The sequence below is a fragment of the Schistocerca gregaria genome, chromosome 7 (assembly GCF_023897955.1).
Source record: "Schistocerca gregaria isolate iqSchGreg1 chromosome 7, iqSchGreg1.2, whole genome shotgun sequence".
Lineage (NCBI taxonomy): Eukaryota > Metazoa > Arthropoda > Insecta > Orthoptera > Acrididae > Schistocerca > Schistocerca gregaria.
In genome coordinates, this window is record NC_064926.1 from 118,484,246 (window position 1) to 118,508,899 (window position 24,654).

Consider the following 24,654-nt stretch of genomic DNA (forward strand, 5'->3'; position numbering starts at 1 on the left):
GACTGGGAAAGTGACGGATGAACGTGCTGGAAAGGTAGGGCGACCGCGTACGGCAACCACAGAGGGCAACGCGCAGCTAGTGCAGCAGGTGATCCAACAGTGGCCTCGGGATTCCGTTCGCCGTGTTGCAGCTGCGGTCCAAATGACGCCAACGTCCACGTATCGTCTCATGCGGCAGAGTTTACACCACTACCCATACAAAATTCAAACGCGGCAACCCCTCAGTCGCCGCTACCATTGCTGCACGAGAGACATTCGCTAACGATATAGTGCACAGGATTGATGACGGCGATATGCATGTGGGCAGCATTTGGTTTACTGACGAAGCTTATTTTTAGCTGGACGGCTTCGTCAATAAACAGAACTGACGCATATGGGGAACCGAAAAGCCCCATGTTGCAGTCCCATCGTCCCTGCATCCTCAAAAAGTACTGGTCTGGGCCGCCATTTCTTCCAAAGGAATCATTGGCCCATTTTTCAGATCAAAAACGATTACTGCATCATGCTATCCGGACATTCTTCGTGAATTTGTGGCGGTACAAACTGCCTTAGACGACACTGCGAACATCTCGTGGTTTATGCAAGATGGTGCCCGGCCACATCGCACGGCCGACGTCTTTAATTTCCGGAATGAATATTTCGATGATCGTGTGATTGCTTTGGGGTATCCGAAACATACAGGAGGCGGCGTGGATTGGCCTCCCTATTCGCCAGACATGAACCCCTGTGACTTCTTTCTGTGGGGACACTTGAAAGACCAGGTGTACCGCCAGAATCCAGAAACAATTGAACAGCTGAAGCAGTATACCTCATCTGCATGTGAAGCCATTCCGCCAGACACGTTGTCAAAGGTTTCGGGTAATTTCACTCAGAGACTATGCCATATTATTGCTACGCATGGTGGATATATGGAAAATATCCTACTATAGAGTTTCCCAAGACCGAAGCGCCATCTGTTGTTGACAATTGTAACTACTGTAATTTCGAAAGTTTGTCTGCCAGAAAATGTACTGTTGTCCCAAGCATATTGCAACAAACGGTGTATTTCTGTCACTGCTCGTTTAGTTTGTATTGCCGTTTCAAATATACCGGTCATTTTTGAAACACCCTGTACGTTGCAGATACGAAAATGCTAACAAAAATATAGATACCAATTGGAACAAGATAATATTTAAAGAGAAGGCAAGAGTTTCAAGTGAACAACAGTGAGTACAGAACAGAATGTCAGAATTAAAAAAAAAATCAGAATTGTATTTCTATGGACAATAGGTGTTGCAAATAAAATTTTGTAAAAAATGAAAACAATTTGAGTGAAGAAAGCAAAATGAAAATTTATATCAGATAGACAAAACATCCAAAAGATATCATACTAGCTAGCAACACAGAGATGACTGTACAAAAACTCTCTTCAACTGTTTGTAAAGAGCAACAGCTCACTATGAAACAGATACTCGATAATGAAAATATTGAATTTCCAAATGAGGTATACAAATTGGATGCCATTCAGCGTAAAAAAAAGAGAGAGGGGGAGGGGGAGGGGGAGAGGGAGAGGGAGAGGGAGAGGAAAGGTACTCTGAGAGGATGGTGTTTTCCCCTCACCCCTTTTTTACAGTTGACCCTCCTGACACATGGGAAAGTTTAGTTCTAATGCTGCTCTGGAATGTTAAGGTAAAGTAATTGTTCAGGTTTTGTGAGCAGCAAAGAACATTTCAATTTTGCCTATTCTGCTTAGCATTGCTAAAAGGTGTGAAGAAACAAACACAAAATTCCGATTTTGTTTTGTTTCAAAACACAAGAAAAATACACTGGAATTCATGTGGACTTCACTTCTGGAAAATTACTGTCATACTTCGCACTATCCATATTTACAAATTTTTTCCCCCTTCAAAGCTCAATCTAAAAAGGCACTTTACAAATACGAACTTTCCTATTCCGAAGACACATCCTTTCATTTATTTTTAATAGGCTGTACACCAACCAATACTATATTCTTGTGACCAGACAACATCACTGTCACTATATTTCTGAGTAAGTTATTTACCACCAGATTACCCCATCACATATCTGATAATACTCTTATGCAAAAGATTAGAATTCTTAAGTTCCTCATGGAGCACAAGCTCTTGTATCAACAAGTTTTTTAATTCATTTTGATTTTGCTGCTTATTGTATCCAATATAGGTAACTGCTGTTAACCTAGCACTGATATTCAGCACATAATGTACTGCAATTAAGATATTGGACAGTTTTAATTTGTTTTAGTAAAACAGATGTCGTTTCAGAGATATATAAATTCCTTTTGCAGATACCACTGATGAAGACAGGATGTACCACCCCTCTGGCAGAGACAATTCTTTAGTATCAGATGACAGTCTTTAGCACAGTCCACAAAGAACATTTGTTCACACCCATGCACATGAATCCAGGCAAAACTTACAGCCTTCAGGTGAGGCAGCTAAAACGCATTAAAGTTGGAAGAGAATGACAGCCAATATTAGAAGAAACAGAGGAGAATTATGCATTTTTCATACAGAGAACTGGGTAAACATAAAATCAGCAGTATGCAAGAATTCCAGAAGAATATCAGTGAGGGAAAGGAATGGAATTGTTTGTGGACTTGTGGAAGTTAGGAGACTTATCTTCATATCTCTTTCATTTACAACGTGGGAAGACTGAGGATATGGTTAGAAACAAAGAAGATGGAACTATCTCTAAAGTTTCTGTACAGAGCTTCATGTTGAGAAACATAGTATATGTCAGTAATTCTTTATTAAAAAACCTGATATACTCACATCAAATAAATGAGTAGACACTGTGATTTTGAAGAAAAAGGGCTGACTGTGGTGCTGATGTTTCCCCCTAATATAAGAGAGGTAACACAATGCCATATATTACAACACATTAAATTATGACCATACTACACTAGCCATTACACAGGAAGAACAATGAATATACTGAATACAAGGACTTTAATTTCACTTTGGCGAAGATATTTCAGCACTACATAAAGTTTTGCAATGACACTGTTTCCTAATGACAAAAGAAAGCTACTATAAGCATCTTTTTATACAGAATTTGATGTAAGGTTCACAATGCCACACACATCTTCACATGAAGATAATGCATGAAGATCCACCAGCTTCTGAGGAAGCAGATGCAAGAGGTGTTGCATCCCCGAAAAGTTCAGGTGGTGCTGAGAGCTCGGAACAACTCACACGAGAAGGGTGAAAAAAATCTACAGACAACTGTTTTGATTGTTTTCAATCTCAAGAAACTTCACCAATGTCAGTATTGAAGCGTGAGAAAATATATTACCCATGACTGACTTGACAGCCTCTGAAGCCACACTCTAGGTAAAGGGGCTGCAGTTCTGACATAACTGAAGAAGAAATGGCTCTGGACATGAAATGTACCTGAATATGGACCAAAGAAGTCAGTTGCTGGATTCCAAGAAATAAGGAAAGTATAACGCAATGAGCTAATGATGGTGGGTAAATGACATGAGGAGAGACAGTTGGACACCACAACTGATGGAGGGAGCCTGGGGGACAGTTTTACCCAGCAGTGGATGACAAGTGGACGCTGCAGCTGCTCCTCATGTGACAGTCAGCTGTACTTCATGTCGCATTACAAAATCAACAATCTGTCTCCTTTTAATTTTATATACTTCTGAATGAGATTTACCTTCTTATACTGCTACTCACAAGGAAAACTGATAACTTAGCAGTGATCTAACAGTCTATTAAATGTTACATAGTAATCATGCATATTCCAACACCATTAGAACATGAAATACAACTTATACACTGATGCTTGAATATGGTGGCATGCTGGTGAATAATTCTTAGATGCCTTACATCTCAATACTTGCTCCATTTGAGACCACTGCCATGAAGTTTGTACTGCCTTGCCAAGAACAAGGCATTGTCCAACCAACGAGTGTCTTTCATCTTTTGTATGGACAGCAAATAATTTAGTCTCATATGTTTTTACAAGATTTTCACAAACACAGAGAGAACACCTGGAAAAAATAGAATAGCAAACAGAACTTTTAACTAGCAAAATTTGAGAGGAATATAATCTTATGTATGCTTAACGGTATATGGGAAGTACCAATGACAAGTCAAACTATTATTTCATTGTTTACACAGACACATCTAACATTCTTGAACCTATCAAGCAAGGCATATTTGTTTGCACATCATCCATATGGAACATGTTTCGTATACAGAGACTGCAATCTCACAATGAAATCACAAACAGGTCTACTGAACTTCAGAAAATTAGCTGAGAGGTGTCTGCAATTTATAAAACCAGTGGCAAATAAAAGATTTATGACTGCATGCAAGAAGATAAATTTAACATCACACACTGATGAAGTGCTATCTGCTAATAAGACAGATATTGTGACAAACATCTGAAGCAGCTGCTCTTAAACACCGAGACAATGCTTGATAGGCATAAATGAAAATCAAGATATTATACGGAATATTAGCTGATTTCATCATTACATGTCACACTTCTTAAAAGATTTATCAAGACTCAGTCCATGTGAATACTGAAAGTGCAATTTCAGTGTCTACCTCTGCTGTGGCAACTGTAATAACATCAGCATTCATATGGGCAGTACAGATGAAGTCTCAATAACATTAAATGACTTTTCACATGGAATTTTGCCAACATCTTATTTCGGATGTGAAAAATAGTATTTGGAAAATGACAGCTATACTGAAACATGTGTTTAGTTTGACTCACAATTTTTTTCTCAAATGAAAGATGTATCCTAGAGTGGCATTATTTAGAACAAGTTGATCTTGTGTCAACAGTAGTGTCCTTTGCAATAGCGCTATTTTTTTTGGGTTCCACCGATACTTACATTGGTAGAAATGGTAAACCACTAGGCTAACAATAATGCATATAGTAGTGGTCCAGTCCCTGGAGGAAGATGAGACTACAGTTCCAAGTACATTGGAACTGGTCCACTCTGACATAAATGCCATGCTTCACAAAAAGGGTACTCTCAACCACAGAGGACGCACAAATGGCAGCAATCTTACACGAAATTTGTAAAACTCTTACAAGCACTACTGAAGAAATAATGCTCTAAAAAGGTGTGTGTGTGTGTGTGTGTGTGGTGGGGGGGGGGGGGGGGGGGGCTGCTTCTGATATGACTTGTGAACAGTATCAAAGGTGAAACAGACTTACAATCTCTCATTTGTCTGCAATAAAAGGTCAGTGGTTATTGTACTTTTCCTTTTCTGCTTTAAAAATACATCTTCTTGGTTATGTTAGGTCCTAATTAGAAAAGAACAATCATAATAATTGCATTTTTTAAAATTTATTTATATCTTCAAATGACAGTCTCATAGTAAATACATTTATTTTTTTTCTGTTGGTGTTATCAGCCCACCAAATCATCTCTTTTCTCTTACTGCTCTCAACTGTAATGATTTTCCAATGTTACATTTTATACTTTCTACTCCCTCGCTATCATTATTTCAGAATAAGAGGTAAACTGTTTCAAACTAACTCATCACTATCTCAGCCCTATTTCTCTCTACTACCAAATGTATGTGATCTCAGAAAACTAAAACTCTGTGATGTGCTCTCCTTCAGTATCCATGTGCAGGTACCTCCTCAGATGCAGAAAATTCCGGTTGTTCGTGAGTTATATTGCTTATGAGAAATATGGATCAGTGACCTTCACCACAGGTGCAAGTTTGTCAAACTGCCTGCTGTGACCAGCTCATACGTTCTCATCTCAAAGAATGTTGAACCACAATGAAGAAAGATGGTCAGAAATCATGTTCATCAAAAATGTGTACTGAGCCAGAAGCATTTGTTGCGTAAAAGCCTCTAAAAATCAGCACGATGACTTCCTTCTACTCAGAATTACATCCACTTCAGTGTCAATATGAGTATGTCACAGTGATGGGGGGATGAACAGACTTGTTGAGACACACTTCCCCCACAATAAACTTAAGAAAATTGTTTATTTTAGAAACATTAGTATTCTTCCATTACAACCCTAATGGCACATTTACACTCTTATAAATGTAGCTACAATGAAAAAGACTGATGAAGTAAAAAACATCAGTCATACTTTGGCTCTGAGCCTCTCACTACATCGTGTAATGTTCATAGTCTAGTCTTACATCTCCCAGAACTCAAATTGCATCACATAACTAGCTGAAACATTGATGATATAGATTGTGATGCTCCAAAGGTGGACCGTTGAGAAATTCAATTGCATCAAACAATCAGAGAGCTCACAATAGATGGCCAAAATGCCTGAACTTACTGTTAAACACTCTGTGACAAACGTGTTCCCATACACATAACAGAAGCAACAAAAACCCCTACTCTTGATCGACACCTGAATTATGGCAAACGATGAACAACAGGGATGCAGGTCACAGATGTTACAATCAAATTCAAAGATCAAATGCTATGAAGAATACTGAAAGCTGCAAAATAGGGTAAAACAGAACATTCAAAACGCCAAAATTAGGCAAGCTCAATTTATTGTGAGCAGGGAAAAGAGATCTATGATTCTGCTGAAAAATCTCCATAGAAAAGACTAAATTAGGAACTGTTATTCAGGCCTCAGTTGACAAACTGTATGACTTTTTTATGCTTAAGTCAGCCCCCATGCTGCAAAGAATTATTACACACAAGAATCACAGAATATTGAACTAATCCTGACATTTTCTACCTAAAACATATTAAAATAAACACAATAAGAAAGACAATAATAAAACTCTCTTCTGAAGCAACAGGCAACAACTTGATCAGTACGGAAAACACTCAATGGGAAAGAAAGAAAATCCATGTTCAGATTTCGATTACCAGCAAATTAGCATACTAACCGTCACATCCAGAGACCCCAGAATATATTTTTCGTAGTTGACTGACTGAATAGTTACACAAATTCAACTTCTCTGACAATTATTAGTCTGGTTTTTGTCAACACCAAAATATCATAGTATAGACTCTGTATTTATTATCGTAATTAATGACACGAAATGTGTCACAAACAACCTCAAGATCACAATATAGACTCTACCAGATTTTAGCAAATCACATAAACTCGTTAACTTTGCTTTACAGCTCAGATCAATGTAACACCTAAAATTATCAGAAGTGGTGTAACTTTGGGTGATCACCTCAACTGGGCAGGAAGTACTGCAGGAAGACTTCCACTTACCTCTACTTCTCCATTAGTTGTGGAATGTATTCTAATAACATTTGAAATGTAAACTTTGCAAACATTCATTCTGGCAAATCTCCAGTATTGACATGTTAATCTGACATGGCACGAGCAGTGGAAACTGCAGATGGTTAGAATTAATCATGAATACTTGAGGGTGTTACATTTGTCTATCTGATCGTGTCAGTGCTTTACACACTCAGTGGGGACAAATGTGGCCAGAAGAGTAGTGAGACTATTTCGCAATACTTCTACTTCGTCAGCTCCTCAGTGCACATGCATCCCAGTATCTCACATCAGAGGTTGAGTACCTGTAATCTCTTCCCGTTGTTGCTGTTTGCCTCTTCCAAATAGCTGCCCTGCAGTCTGAGCTCAATCTATGCTTTTAAGGAAAAAACTGTAGTGCTTCATCTTGGCAACCTCAAACTTTTTCCCTGTAGAAATACGGCCAGTTTTTCTTTCTGTCAAAATGTGAAGACACTGTTACCACCTTCATATATTCCACTCTTCATTTTTCATCCAGTTGTGGCACTCTCTTCATTACTCGTGCTGTGTATTATCACCACATTTCTCTTCCCCTATCCTTCCCTCTTCTCTCACATTCATTGTGGGTCACGCAAACCTACTGATACCAAATGTCAGATTTGCCCCGTAACATAACTGGCATATGGTGAGTGACTTATGTCCACAAAAAGTATATGAACGGAACAGTTATAATATTCCTTTTGTGGCTGTATTAGTTTTTGGAATGTAGGTTGTACTTATGCATCTGTCTTTAGTGGAGGATGGGAGCTGACAGTACGATCATGGGTTAGCAAAACCAACAAATACGAATATGTAATCATAGATGCAAACCGATCTGTACTGTAGCCCAAGGACTGGGTTGTGTCTGCTATATGGTGAATAGCAACTTTCCTTCTCTAATATTGTCACATTCCATCCTGGGTTTTCCATTGTTTGAAATTTTCCTTAATGTGCATACAGAGTACAGCAGGGCCAGTACACGACACATGTGGTAAATGATTAGGGCACACACTAGATGCACAATTCAGTGCACAGAGCAGCCTTCCTGGCAGCAGCAGTGGTTCTAATCCAGACAGGCATAGAGTCAAATTGACCTCAGGTGGGTATATTCTTAGTATGGCTTATATGACTGCCTCATTAGGCCACTAAAATCAACAGGTGACTTGGTAATTTTTGACAAGTGGTATGTCAATTATAGCGCCCTGATAAAGTGGTGATATAAAACTTAATCAGAGGCTACATAATGGTCACTGGCCTCAGACTGATTTATGTCACAACTGGAGCAGGTACTTCTGTATTGTTTTGTGTCACTTCAACTCTATGCAAATATTCATCAATTGTATCATCCCATCATCTTTCGGGCATATGCATGGGACAGGAATAACCAAAACAGCAGCTGAATGGTGTTATGCCAGTCTCTGGGCAATCCATAACCAGATGTTTTCAAATAGCATAAGTGATTGGCACAAATATTTATGTGTAAACTGTCAGAGAAGTGAGAGCTGTGTAGAGAGATCATTCCAGATAGGCTACTGTACAATGGTGTCAAGAATACGTTTTACTGGTCGAGGTGAGTGACTGAAAATGGAGAATTGATGACTATATGTGAATCCATTGCGCAGAAATAAATGGACAATAGGCAAAGAATCTTACTGAGCAATCCAATTAAAGCAACAGTAGCATGGAATATAACTGGTAAAATGTCAACTACAGTCGCAGAAGAACTACGGTATGTATGGTGCAATTATTCATTTGTAGAACAAATCATCAGTAGCGAATTAGTTTGCCAAATATGATTTGTTTCAAACTACAATTTTTCTCTACAATAATTTTGTAATGTACCTCTGAAAGAGTATTCAAAGTAATAAATGCTGTTACAGTGCGTCAGACAGCATTGTGTTATCTGTCAGACATTAACTGAAAATATTTTCTCATCACCTACCTACATTTAAGCATTTCTGTTAAATGTATTATATGGGAGGACAATAATTGCTGTAATGAAGAGAAAGAGAGAGAGAGAGAGAGTGGAACATGCTCACATCACAACTACAGGTAATGATGTACTTTTAATAGTTGTGTGAAAAGTACAGAGTCTAAAAACTGTCCAAGTACATCCAAACTTAAAATCAGGAATATCTCTATCACAAAGTTGTTGCAATTACTTGGTTAAGACAGTTGTGAATTTCAGAACTTCTTCTTGTGTACATGACAAGAGTAAAAGTTTTTGGTTAACTTCACATTTAGAAATAAAGCTGCGAATATAAGGTACACTTCTATCACTCACTTTACAGAATGTAATAGTGTTGTTGGTTCTTGCTGTGGAGTAGATGCAGAGTCCATTTGAAGTGATTAGGAAGAGACAGTTATTCAATATTTTGTATTTTGTTCATTAAATGGAATAGTTAATCTTTGTACTGTTTATCCAAGTTCTTTTGCTTCCTCATTATGGTGTATTATAGGATAATGGTATTAGGGAAAACATAACTGATTAGTAATTTACAGAGAGACTTAGAACTAATTATAGTCAGTGTAATTCTAAAGTTAAGCATTAGTACAAGTTACATACTGCAGACAGCTTTGCAAGCAAAAGGGGAACTTGTACTTTAGCTTTGGACTTTGTGGAATGTGAAAGGGACAATATTATAGCTACACATTACCACTGAGCAGTTATCTTCAATATTAAAATATAATTTCTGCTGTTATTGAAGTTATGTGTAGCAAAGTAACACACAAGTCACTGAATAGATTACTTACATCTTAACAATATAATGAAAAGGATAGTTGGTACTCACCATACAACAGGATGCTGAGTCGCAGACAGACACGATAAAAAGACCATCAGAATGTGAGCTTTCAGCCAACAAAGCCTTCGTCGAAAATAGACAAAATACGTGCATGTACACACACACACACACACACACACACACACACACATACACACACACACACACACACACACACACACACACACACACACACTACCATGAAAGAAAGTTGTGCAAAAAATGGAAAAGTGAACTACTTGATATGGAGGTAGGATTTTTGAAATATCAGAAGGAGAGTGGTGAACAGAACAAAAGCAGATATGAAAGAACAGAAGAATGAGATGGATTTAGGTGCAGAAAAAAAGATGAGGATGAAGATAAAATTTTAGTGACAGTGATGAGAAGCCAGATGAAAATATCAAGTGATGTACAGAATGAAAATTCCAGTGAACATGAGGAGGATGAAATTACTACACATTGGTCATATTCGACAAATAGCAACACTGTCAACTGAAGGAACTATGAAAAATGATCTATTGCAGGATGAGATGAAAGAAGTCAATGATAAGATGTCTTCCATTTCGTTACTTTTAAATTCCTTTAAAGTTACTCTGCGAATTCATAGCTGTGTCTAGATGTTTGTAAACACGCTCATATAAGCAGTCAATGATATGTCCAAGCAAAGCTAATGCACTCTATTCCACAGTTCCCTGGTGCTTCAACTTCCACACACTATGGGATGTAAATTTACACTCTAATTGGATGACGCATCGACAGCAACATTTTTTTTTATGCTTTCATTAAGTATAAAAATTATTTTCAGTCTTTTATTAATAAAACATGCAATATGGCAATTTCAAACATGCCAGGAAGTGAATCTTCCAAGAGATAAAATTCCAATACTTTTAATGTATTGAACTGTACAGTTTTTATAATCTTGACACGCCAATTTTTCTCACAATGTTATTGGGTACACAAATTTTTAAATCTATCTTACTTTTACTTTTATCATCATTTACATTGCTTCTCTGTGTCGAAACATAAGCTTTATATTCTGTCTATATTCATATTGTACATATGTAAGCCTTGATTTGTCATCTTTTATAATATACAGCTGGCACTTGTAACACACTAGCAGAGCAGTAAGTTACATATTTAGCTTTTTCAGCGTTTTCGGTTTAAGTCTTAAACTCCATTTATGATTTTGTATTAAAGGAGTGTAACTTGGGGTTTTAGTAAATGTAAAGCATAGATTGGGACAGTATGTTGCACAGTTGTCATTTCTTTTGAAGGCGAGCTATAAATCTCAGTAAGGAGTCAGCCCTGGACAGAAGCAAGTTGCATATTTAGTTTTTTGTGTGTGGTTTTATAGTTAATACTTCTTAAGTGAGTAATACCAGGATGGATAGGATATGTGCTTGATGCATGCGGATGCAGTAGGGGCTGATTGAACTTCACCAACAGCTGAAGCAGACTTTTTTTTAGCCACAGTCAGCCATCTTCAGGCTGGTGCCTTGGGATGCGGCACTGGCAGATTATCTGACATGTTGCATGGGATTCCTCAGGTGTCACCCATTTTACCCACGGACTCTGCTGCCAAGGGACCTCACAATGTATCCAACATGGTGCCTGCCAACACTGTGGAGGGACTGGTGGGTCGTGATGCATCTACAGCTCTCAAGGCAGAGAGACGATATGGAGGTTAATGGTTTAAATTAATATACATAGCATACACATATAGCATTGGTCTTGAAGATTAATAAGCTAGAAGAGAAGCTGAGCTTCCACATATAATGTTGATCTTTTTTGCGTGTTGCACTTTAAGATACACACACAAATGTGCCAGTAAGATTTTTAACAACAACGCAAATGTTTCATCTTCTGGGCTCAAAATACCTCTAAATGGTAGTCCTCAAAGAGTTGATTTTTAAATGAGAGTGAAACGCTTTGTGATTTAAGAAATTCATCGTACATTCTTGCACATAATTCATCTTGCGTAAAAGGAAATCTGCTTTGAATGTAACACTTTTCACACCACTATTCGCAATATTTTCCCGCGACCTGATAGAAATAGGTTCGTTTCAGCAGTTGCAAAACTGGCGTCACCGCGCTTGCGCAGCTACGATGAAACAGGAAGCCCATATGTTCGTACGTGTAAAGCATTAAAAGATCTTACATTATGTCATAAAAGAAACAAGTCATCAAATGATACTTCAAGAGTGTCAGAATTTCGCAAACCATATTAAAGTGCAAAATTCGACTTAAACTGCACATCCATATGTATATTTTCTTGGAGTGCCAGTACTCATGTTTGGTTCTTTATTATAGCATAATGCCATACGTGCACTTGAAATGTAGCGAACAGTTGAAACTAGCCAATAGTGTGAAATTAAACACTTTGTTTCAAATAAATTGACTGCCTCAGCAGAAAGGATTAATAAAAGCCAAATCTCTTTAGCAAACCAGCAAAAATAACTTCATTGTTCTGTAAGGTGATTAATGCTTGACTGTAAAAGGTGGAAATAAAATCAGAAACTATTAACATATTTTAGCCTGCAGTAATTATGCGAGCGTATTTTAATTCATTTGATAGCTCCCAGCCACAAAAATTGGTTTTGTTATCATTTAACATGAGAGAAATAAACAAAGAGGAAACAACAAAATCACTGAATGTAAACACAGGTCACGTGGAGATGACCCACCTCTCCACCACAACTCAGACTGCTCTGTGCATCAGCCCCGGATCTATGATATTTACGAACTGGGGCAATATTAAGTAGTGGTGCCCAGCCACACTTCCGTAACCAGAAGCGGGAGAAGGTACTAATATACTCATATGCGACTCAAGTGCGCATGAGCAAGAGCCTGCCCACAACTGCTCAAATGAATCTAATTTAAACAGTTGTCACATCATGCTCATTAGAGGCAATTTGTTGTTATAAAGCATTTCATAGTGTTCCTAAAGCCACTGACACACTTTACTGTTGGCAGACGCTTGTACGAGACTGTTTTGTTGTTGTATACAGCGCATTTCCGTTGCAACTTTTTTTTCGTTTTATTTTTCTCCCGTTCATGTTTTGTTGTTGCAGTATCATTCTGCAGTAGTGGGATACAATAATATTCTTTGTTAGAGTATTGGTTCTTACCAGTCAAAATCACAAAAATTTAACTGAAAACTAAAACAATGAAAAATTCCCAGAATTCTAAACAATTCATGGGTGTTTCCCGGTTTTCTCCCGGATGTACAAATTCCCGGGTTTTTCCCGGATCTCCCGGGTCGTATACAGCCTGTGGGAACAATACTGCCAAATATTTAATAATGTATTCCAAATTTTAATGAAAGGGGGCCTGTCTCAAGAGAGATGTAAAAGAAGAAAACAGAAGGTGGGACCCACAGAAACTGTAAGATTTTGACTGAGTACCCTAACGAAAAATAACCTAAGGTGTGTGATATGCACTTTAGAGTATTGTACGTTAACATGTTTTGTGACAATTTGACAATTCTGTTTTTACTTCTTAAATGAAAGTATGTTTACAGCTTTTTTTGCATCCGTGGGGATTATTTCATTTAAGATCTGTGAAAGGAACATTAACTTAAAAAAAAATTACTTATTATTGTTAAAACAAAGGATGCAGTGTGTTTGTAACTTACTTCTTCTTGTTGGCTGCATAACTGCGTAAATGACATTCAACACTTTCATTCACCAATTTTGGTACTGGAGATACTTTCAGTGATTCTAGCCTCTTAAGACAATTCTTCCTAAGATCATTAAGTTCTTCATCCCATCTGCACAGTTGATATTCAATGCTTTTTAATGTCTTCAGCCTGTAACAAAAGGTGAAATGAGATTACTACAATTACTATTTTGTGTACATTCAGAGTGTTTTCATGAATTTAATAATAATAAAGGTTACACCTATAAGTTTCTTGTGTTCTAGTGAGGTTAAGAGCTCCAAAAATATCAGTATTTATCTGATCTATCGCTTACAAACTGCTTTTATTTATAGCAGATGATGTGGTTCAATTACACTATAAGTACAGTCCACACACTGCAACAGAAATTATGGATATAATTAACTACGAATACCAACAGCTTCTACAGAATATTAATATCTCAACAAAATTATAGGTACTTGAAAGATATGCATGCATGAACAGTCATACATTTATCACATAACAACATACTTAGTTATCCTTAACTCAGGTTTTGGAAAGTTCTCTCGACAGAATGTTCCATTTTCTAACCCATCCAGAAATATCAAAATATTGTTAACTGCTATTTCCTGTATCAGAATCAGTGTGATTTAGCAGTTCACCTTAGTTCTCTTTGTGGATGATTCAACTATTTTAATGAAGCTCATATCTTAGAATTAATAAGGTGCCTTAGCTCAGCTAAGAATTTCTGCTGTATGAGAATTTACTTTGCATACTTCCATTCAAGCCAGAGCTTACTAAACACCTAATGTTGCAAAGTTTTGATATTGACTCATGTAAATTTCGGTGGGGCAGTTCCTCCTAGACTACTGAAGTTGATCATGACACAAAATTTAAAATTATTGTTTTATATTTATTTACATATCATTAGCAGCGTAACATAATATTTTTTTAATAATGTGTAGTGTTGCAGTACCCATGGTCTAGAGGTAGCGTCTTTGATTCATAATCAAAAATGTCTTCGGTGCCGGGTTCGATCCCTGTCACTGCCTAAATTTTGATAAATAATAAGCATTGGCGGCCGAAGACTTCCGGCATAAGAAGTCAGCCTCATTCTGCCAACGGCCTTGTCAAAGAGGGCGGAGGAGCGGATAGAGCTTCAGGGCACTCTCTTGTCCTAGGGGTGGGAAATTGCCCCTAAAGGCGGAAGAATCAGCAATGATCAACGACATGAGGATGCAGAAGGCAATGGAAACCACGGCATTAAAGACACGAAACGTGTATTCACAGGACATGTGGCCTGTAGTTGAAGAAGTGTCATGACGATCTCTCCATTGGCAAAAGATTCCGGAATAGCCCCCCATTCGGATCTCCGGGAGGGGACTGCCAAGGGGGAGGTTACCATAAGAAAAAGATTGAATAATCAACGAAAGCATAACGTTCTACGAGTCAGGACGTGGAATGTCAGAAGCTTGAACGTGGTAGGGAAACTAGAAAATCTGAAAAGGGAAATGCAAAGGCTCAATCTAGATATAGTAGGGGTCAGTGAAGTGAAGTGGAAGGAAGACAAGGATTTCTGGTCAGATGAGTATCGGGTAATATCAACAGCAGCAGAAAATGGTATAACAGGTGTAGGATTCGTTATGAATAAGAAGGTAGGGCAGAGGGTGTGTTACTGTGAACAGTTCAGTGACCAGGGTGTTCTAATCAGAATCGACAGCAGACCAATACCGACAACGATAGTTCAGGTATACATGATGACGTCGCAAGCTGAAGATGAACAGATAGAGAAAGTGTATGAGGATATTGAAAGGGTAATGCAGTATGTAAAGGGGGAAGAAAATCTAATAGTCATGGGCGACTGGAATGCAGTTGTAGGGGAAGGAGTAGAAGAAAAGGTTACAGGAGAATATGGGCTTGGGACAAGGAATTAAAGAGGAGAAAGACTAATTGAGTTCTGTAACAAGTTTCAGCTAGTAATAGCGAATACCCTGTTCAAGAATCACAAGAGGAGGAGATATACTTGGAAAAGGCCGGGGATACGGGAAGATTTCAATTAGATTACATCATGGTCAGACAGAGATTCCGAAATCAGATACTGGATTGTAAGGCGTACCCAGGAGCAGATATAGACTCAGATCACGATATAGTAGTGATGAAGAGTAGGCTGAAGTTCAAGACATTAGTCAGGAAGAATCAATATGCTAAGAAGTGGGATTCGGAAGTTCTAAGGAATGACGAGATATGTTTGAAGTTCTCTAACGCTATATATACAGCTATAAGGAATAGCGCAGTAGGAAACACAGTTGAAGAGGAATGGACGTCTCTAAAAAGGGCCGTCACATAAGTTGGGAAGGAAAACATAGGTACAAAGAAGGTAGCTGCGAAGAAACCATTGGTAACAGAAGAAATACTTCGGTTGATTGATTAAAGGAGCAAGTACAAACATGTGCCGGGAAAATCACGAATACAGAAATACAAGTCGCTGAGGAATGAAATAAATAGGAAGTGTAGGGAATCTAAGACGAAATGGCTGCAGGAAAAATGTGAAGACATTGAAAAAGATATGATTGTCGGAAGGACAGACTCAGCATACAGGAAAGTCAAAACAACCTTTGGTGACATTAAAAGCAACGGTGGTAACATTAAAAGTGCAACGGGAATTCCATTGTTAAATGCAGAGGAGAGAGCAGATAGGTGGAAAGAATGCATTGAAAGCCTCTACGAAGGTGAAGATTTGTCTGATGTGATAGAAGAAGAAACAGGAGTCGATTTAGAAGAGATAGGGGATCCAGTATTAGAATCGGAATTTAAAAGAGCTTTGGAGGACTTACGGTCAAATGAGGCAGAAGGAATAGACTACATTCGATCAGAATTCCTAAAATCATCAGGGGAAGTGGAAACAAAACGACTACTCACGTTGGTGTGTAGAATATATAAGTCTGGTGACATACCATCTGACTTTCGAAAAGGCATCATCCACACAATTCCGAAGACGGCAAGAGCTGACAAGTGCGAGAATTATCGCACAATCAGCTTAACAGCTCATGCATCGAAGCTGCTTACAAGAATAATATACAGAAGAATGGAAAAGAAAATTGAGAATGCGCTAAGTGACGATCAGTTTGGCTTTAGGAAAAGTAAAGGCACGAGAGAGGCAATTCTGGCGTTACGGCTAATAATGGAAGCAAGGCTAAAGAAAAATCAAGACACATTCATAGGATTTGTCGACCTGGAAAAAGCGTTCGACAATATAAAATGGTGCAAGCTGTTCAAGATTCTGAAAAAAGTAGGGGTAAGCTACAGGAAGAGACGGGTCATATACAATATGTACAACAACCAAGAGGGAATAACAAGAGTGGACGATCAAGAACGAAGTGCTCGTATTAAGAAGGGTGTAAGACAAGGCTGTAGCCTTTCGCCCCTACTCTTCAATCTGTACATCGAGGAAGGAATGATGGAAATAAAAGAGAGGTTCAGGAGTGGAATTAAAATACAAGGCGAAAGGATATCAATGATACAATTCGCTGATGACATTGCTATCCTGAGTGAAAGTGAAGACGAATTAAATGATCTGCTGAACGGAATGAACAGTCTAATGAGTACACAGTAAATCGGAGAAAGACAAAGGTAATGGGAAGTAGTAGAAATGAAAACAGTGAGAAACTTAACATCAGTATTGATGGTCACGAAGTCAATGAAGTTAAGGAATTCTGCTACCTAGGCAGTAAAATAACCAATGACGGGCGGAGCAAGGAGGACATCAAAATCAGACTCGCTATGGCAAAAAAGGCATTTCTGGCCAAGAGAAGTCTACTAATATCAAATACCGGCCTTAATTTGAGGAAGAAATTTCTGAGGATGTACGTCTGGAGTACAGCATTGTATGGTAGTGAAACATTGACTGTGGGAAAACCAAAACAGAAGAGAATCGAAGCATTTGAGATGTGGTGCTATAGACGAATGTTGAAAATTAGGTGGACTGATAATGTAAGGAATGAGGAGATTCTACGCAGAATTGGAGAGGAAAGGAATATGTGGAAAACACTGATAAGGAGAAGGGACAGGATGATAGGACATCTGCTAAGACGTGAGGGAATGACTTCCATGGTACTAGAGGGAGCTATAGAGGGCAAAAACTGTAGAGGAAGACAGAGATTGGAATACGTCAAGCAAATAATTGAGTACGTAGGTTGCAAGTGCTACTCTGAGATGAAGAGGTTAGCACAGGAAAGGAATTCGTGGCGGGCCGCATCAAACCAGTCAGTAGATTGATGGAAAAAAAAAAGAGTGATTAAATTGTATCCCACTCAAATAAAATGTACAGCTTTGTCTTCTTTCCACATCCCAAGAGATGCTTCTCCACAGGAACCACATAATGCAACTTATTAATGTAACAGATAAACTTTAAACACTCAAAAATGTAAATAATTTTGTTTTACTTTGTTGCAACTATATACTGTACAGAGCTGATCACAGTATAAGGGGTGCTCAAAACGTTTCTGTTCGAAGGCCATACCGTCTAGAATTGTTATGTCAATCCAGCAAAACTGCTGTGAGCACTGAGACAATCATTCCACCAATGCACCAGGTTGAAGATACCTGTTTGGTAAAATACCATGTCCTGCTGCATGATGAAGTCCATAACTGCTTGATGCACATCCTCAGCTGACACGAATCTTCAACTCTTCAAGGCCTTTTTAAGGGACCAAAGGACAGATAATCGCATGGTGAAAAATCGGGACAGTGTACGGCACGGCGCGGCGAGTGTCTCCCACTTGGATTGGCGTAACTTCTGCATTACAACATTTGCGATACAGGAGTGCTGTGTTGAACTGCAACCAGCACCATGCCACAACAGTATTTTTTGACAGACATGTTGCCCCATACATAGTCTTCTATTCCGATGGCTGTCTACTGATGTTCGTCCTGGCAGCCAAGAAAAGAATAACAGTATGTCGGTCCTGTTTTGACATAATGTCACCATACGTCTGTTCAAAAATTCCGGAACATTCATAATTTTGCACATATGGTGTGTTGGAGTGAAATGCGGCCATTTCTGTGTGTGTGTGTGTGTGTGTGTGTGTGTGTGTGTGTGTGTGTGTGTGTGTGTACTTGTCTGCGCACGTGCACATGCATGCATGTGTCGTCTAATGTTGACGAAGGCCTTAATGGTGGAAAGCTTTAATCGTGGCAGTCTTTTTGTTGTGCCTATATGTGACTCAGCATCTCCACTGTATGGTGAGTACAAACTTTTCTTTTCATAATATTATGACAACCAGTCTCCTTGTTTCGCTACCGCTATTTATTATCCTGCCACAAGGAATGAGAAAGATATAAGTTCAAGATTGGAAGTTGCTGTGTTCAATACATTCTATGCATGAGCCTACAGAGATTTAATTCATATTATTAGAATTGTAAGTACATAGTAAAAACGCGAAAACAGAATACTTAAGCTAATAAATCTTTAGTTGCCAAAAGCAGAAATATGAAAATCAGACAGAGCTGACACCTACAGAAGAGAGATTGTGTAACTCAAGAGGTGTCTGCCTGTCCCTCACATCACTGTATCTCCTTTAAGCCTTCAACACAGTACTTGGGCCTGACCAACAGGCTTCGATGTATCAGACCATGGGAAGAAGTAACTTTATGTGGATGAAATGAAACAATGGAGAATCCAGGACAGAATAATGACAATATTATGAAAAGTCAACTGTGCCTATCTGCGACTCAACATCTCTGCTATATGGTGAGTGACAACTTTCCTTCTCATAGTATTGCAAAATTATGAAAAGGATAGACTGCTACTCATCATATAGCAGAAATGTGGGGTTGCAGACAGGCATAACAAAAAGACTACTAAACATGTAAGCTTTCAGTCAAAGGGTCTTCTTCCAAAAAAGATAACACACACACACACACACACACACACACACACACACACACACACACACACACTCCAGGTTGGAATATCAACAATGTAGGAAGAGATAGATTGCTACTTACCAAAAAGAAGGCAAGTCAAGTTGCAGTCAGGCAGAATTAAAAGACACTCACATATAGCTTTCATCTACATACATACTCCGCAATCCACCATACGGTGTGTGGTGGAGGGTATCTCCTACCACAACTAGCATCTTCTTTCCCTGTTTCACTCCCAAACAGAACGAGGGAAAAATAACTGCCTATATGCCTCTGTATGAGCCCTAATCTCATCTTATCTTTGTGGTCTTCCCGCGAAAAATAAGTTGGCGGCAGTAAATTTGTACTGCAGTTAGCCGCATATGATGGTTCTCTAAATTTCCTCAGTAACGATTAACGAAAAGAACGCCTTCTTTCCTCTAGAGATTCCCACCTGAGTTCCTGAAGCACCTACCAGTAACAAATCTAGCAGCCCGCCTCTGAATTGCTTCTATGTCCTCCCTCAATCCGACCTGATAGGGATCCCAAACGCTCAAACAGTACTCGAGAATAGGTCGTATTAGTGTTTTATACGCGGCCTCCTTTACAGATGATCCACATCTCAAAATTCTACCAATGAACCGAAGACATCTATCCTCCTTCCCCACAACTGCCATTACATGCTTGTCCAACTTCATATCGCTCTGCAATGTTACGCCCAAATATTTAATCGACGTGACCATGTAAAGCGCTACACTACTAATGGAGTATTCAAATATTAGGGGATTCTTTTTCCTATTAATCTGCATTAACTTACATTTATCTATATTTAGAGTTAGCTGCCATTCTTTACACCAATCACAAATCCTGTCCAAGTCATCTTGTATCCTCCTACAGTCACTCAATGACGACACCTTACCGTACACCACAGCATCATCAGCAAACAGCCACACATTGCTATCCACCCTACCCAAAAGATCATTTACGTAGATAAAAAAACAACAGTGGACCTACTACACTTCCCTGGGGCACTCCAGATGATACCCTTACCTCCGATGAACACTCACCATCGAGGACAACATACTGGGTTCTATTACTTAAGAAGTCTTCGAGCCACTCACATATTTGGGAAACAATCCCATATGCTCGTACCTTACTTAGGAGTCAAACGCTTTCCGGAAGTCAAGGAATATGGCATCCGTCTGATACCCTTCATCCATGGTTCGCAAGATATCATGTGAAAAAAGGGTGAGTTGCGTTTCGCAGGAGCGATGCTTTCTAAAGCTGTGCTGATGCATGGACAGCAACTTCTCTGTCTCAAGGAAATTCATTATATTCGAACTGAGAATATGTTTGAGAATCCTGCAACAAACCGATGTTAAGGATATTGGTCTGTAATTTTGAGGATATGTCCTTCTACCCTTCTTATATACAGGCGTCACCTGCACATTTTTTTCCAGTCGCTCGGGACTTTACGTTCGGCAAGAGATTCATGATATATGCAAGCTAGGTAAGGAGCCAATGCAGTAGAGTACTCTCTGTAAAACCGAATTGGAATCCCATCAGGACCTGTCGATTTATTTATTTTCAACCCATTCAGCTGCTTCACAACCCCAGGGATGTGTATCACTATGTCCTCCCTACGGGAATCTGTACGAGACTCAAATGGCGGTATGTCTGTACGTTCCTCCTGCGTGAAAGATTTCTCAAATGCTAAATTTAAAATTTCAGCTTTCGTTTTTCTGTCTTCCATTGCCAGGCCAGACTGATTCAGTGAGTGACTGGATGGAAGTCTTTGACCCACTTACCGATTTTATGTAAGACCAGAATTCCTTGGGTTTTCAGCAAGATCTTTTGCTAAGGTATGACGGAGGTAGTGGTTGAATGCTTTGCGCATCGCTCTTTTTACAGCAGCATGAATCTCTACTAACTTTTGCCTGTCCTCAGTCTCCCGACCTTTCTTGTACCACGAGCGCAACTGTCTTTGCTTCCCGAGCATTCTCTGAATTGCGCTGTTAAACCACGGTGGGTCTTTTCCGTCCGTAACCCACTTTTTCGGCACATACTTCTCCAATGCGTGATTTACAATATGTTTAAAATTTGCCCATAATTCTTCCACGTCCTTTGTACTGGAAGTAAATTAAGTCGATTCATTTGTTAAGTGAGATGCTAACAACTGCTTATCTGCTCTTTCTAGTAAGAATACTCTCCTAGCCTTCTTGACTGACTTTTTAACGTTCGTAACCATAGTTGTAATGACAACATCATGATCACTAATCCCTGTCTCAACGCTGACACCGTCAATGAGGTCTGGTCTGTTCGCGGCTATGGTGGAACCTGGTGGCCAGTAATAACACCCAACAATTAACTTTATTTCTCCTAGCCCTGTTAAACGTGTCCAGATAACTTCACAATCACACTCTACTTTGACCTCAGTAGACAAAATATTTTTGTCAACTGCAATGAAGACACCACCTCCTACGGTGTCTAATCTGTCTATCCGATACACATTCCAACCCTCACTAAATATTTCAGAACTTCCTATCTCAGGGTTTAGCCAGGTCTCAGTTTCGAGAATAATTTGCGCGCCACACGCTTCCTGGAGGGCAGTAAATTCAGGAACTTTATTCCGAACACTCTGAAAATTCATTGCTAATATCTTGATAGCTGAAATGTCTTTACACTGAGCGCATCCTGATTTCCCTGCCTGCACATCGACTCGAGGGAACCTCGCACCACTGCCTAGCCTAAAAAAACCCCATGTGCACGCCACAAGCACTCTGTTACCCGAGTATTCACTTCCTTTGTGTAGTGCACCCCTGACCTATCTACAGGCGTCCTACAATTCCCCACCCAATAGTGCAAGTCTAGAAATCTGCAGCCAAGACTGTCACAGAGTCGACGAAGCCTCTGGTTGAGACCCTCCACTCGGCTCCAAACCAAAGGAACACGATCCACTCTGGGAACGATGCTGCAAATAGAGAGCTCTGCTTGCACCCGCGTGCGAGGCCAGTGGTCTTCACCAAATCCGCCAGCTGCCTGTACGAACTGAGGATCACTTCAGAACCCAAGCGACAGGCATCATTGGTGGCGACGTGAGCAACTAATTGCAGACGACTGCACCCCGTACGCTCAATAGCTGCAGGCAAGGCCGTCTCCACATCTTGGATGAGGCACCCCAGCAAAAAAACAAAGTGCATGTTGGAATTCTTTCCAGCCCTGTACGCTATTTCCCTATGGGGCTACATCACCCGCCTAATGTTGGAGCTCCCACTAACTAGCAAGCCTTTGCCCCCATGTGCCTGCTCGGGCCCTGCTGAAGGAGCAGCCACCTGCCCACTGACAGGATGAAGGGGCGAGTCCAGCTGGACAGCCTCCACATTGACCCGCCACCTAGAGTAGACATGAATGCGTTGCAGTCCGCCACTCACCCTGAGGTGAGGGCGATCCCAACACTCCGGGTACACTAGAACTGTGACTGACATCTGCGGTGTCTCAAGTGACGCTCTCTCAGCCACACCCTTTGTCAGTAAAGACCCACCCACCTACCCACTCACTCACCCCCACACAAACAGGCAAGCCCACCTCATGCACACATGACTGCCAACTCCAGCATCTTGGGCTGAGATGCTTGAGTTGGTGGTTGTGTGTATGTGAGGTATGCTTGCCTGTGTGTGTGTGTGTGATCACACGCACACATCTTTACTAATGAAGGTTTCGGCTGAAAGCTATATGTGAGTGTCTTTTAATTGTGCCTGTCTGTAATTTGTGCCTGTCTGTAATTTGACGCAGCTTCTTTACAGTAAGTAGCAATCTATCTATTCCTACATCGTTGACACACACACACACACACACACACAACACACACACACACACACACACATCTATTCCTACATCGTTGACACACACACACACACACACACACACACACACACACACACACACATCTATTCCTACATCGTTGACACACACACTTGACCACTGTCTCTGGTTTCTGGGGGCAGCCTGCGAGCTATTGCGCATTTCTTGCAGTCTGGCCCCATCAGTCAGATACAGTTGTCAAGTGTGTGTGAATGATGTTTATTGGTGAGCTGGATAACCTGTGGAGGAAATGTGAGAAATCACTGTTTTGGTCCCTATTATCATGAACTGACTCAGCTACTGTACACACACACACACACACACACACACAAACATACACTCACTCTTCTCTCTCTCTCTCTCTCTCTCTCTCTCTCTCTGGTATAGAAGAAACTGATTATTAGGAATGGCTAGTATCTGAGTACATTTTCCAAACCTATCATAAAATCTGTAGACACAATTAACAAAACTGCAGACTATCAGAGAAGTAATTTTAAAAAAATAAATCTTATCATGCAGAGAGGATATGCATTTTACCTTTCCAGCACTGATTTTGCTTCAAATTTGGTCATTTTATCAACAAGATCATTCCTGACACGACTAACGAACTCATCTTCATGCCCTTCTACGATAACGTATTGTATAAGAACTTCCCACCATTCGCCCCTGGCCATTGATAAATCCTTGGCACATTCCTCCACGTCTTTAGACAGTGAATCAAGCTGTTCATAAGCTGCCTCACCCTGAAACAATTTTTCTTAAATTCACTTTCTATTGCAACATGAAGACTTACCTCTATAGGCTAACCATAACTGTAGAAAATATGATAGTTTGTGCCACAGACAATGTAATCATATTGTATGTAACACCTCTAAACAAACAGTAATAGCACCCATTAACATTCTAAACAAACAGTAATAGCACCCATTAACATGCAATTATCATTATTAGCCTTAACTGTTGAAATAACTATGGTACAGATTGGACGAATTCTCAGGAATGCATGTGAAATAGATACATATTACTGTGATAAAAACAACAAAATTGTCACACAGAGAGAGGCAAATTAAAGTTTGTTTAAGGTCAGTGACAGTTACAGAACTGTTTATTCACAAAAAAGGACACAAAAGTGCAGAATTTGCTATGAACGTAGGGAATGGGACAATGGGCATAGTTTCCTGTTTCTAAGTACTGACATTTAAGAGTATGGAAGAAATTTCCCAATATACTTTGTTCCT

The 24,654-nt window shown here is 39.6% G+C and overlaps 1 protein-coding gene across 3 annotated transcripts in view; it reads right to left on the reverse strand.

The window, feature by feature from the left end:
- Positions 1 to 24,654, reverse strand: part of LOC126282138 (E3 ubiquitin-protein ligase SHPRH) — a 260,470-nt gene that overhangs the window by 66,238 nt on the left and 169,578 nt on the right. For all 3 annotated transcript variants that reach the window (XM_049981638.1, XM_049981639.1, XM_049981640.1), the window contains 3 exons: positions 23,954 to 24,159; positions 13,652 to 13,825; positions 3,858 to 4,021 (listed from right to left, as the gene is read on the reverse strand). In XM_049981638.1, coding sequence (XP_049837595.1) covers positions 3,858 to 4,021; positions 13,652 to 13,825; positions 23,954 to 24,159 — 544 coding nt within the window. The remainder of the gene's footprint in view (positions 1 to 3,857; positions 4,022 to 13,651; positions 13,826 to 23,953; positions 24,160 to 24,654) is intronic.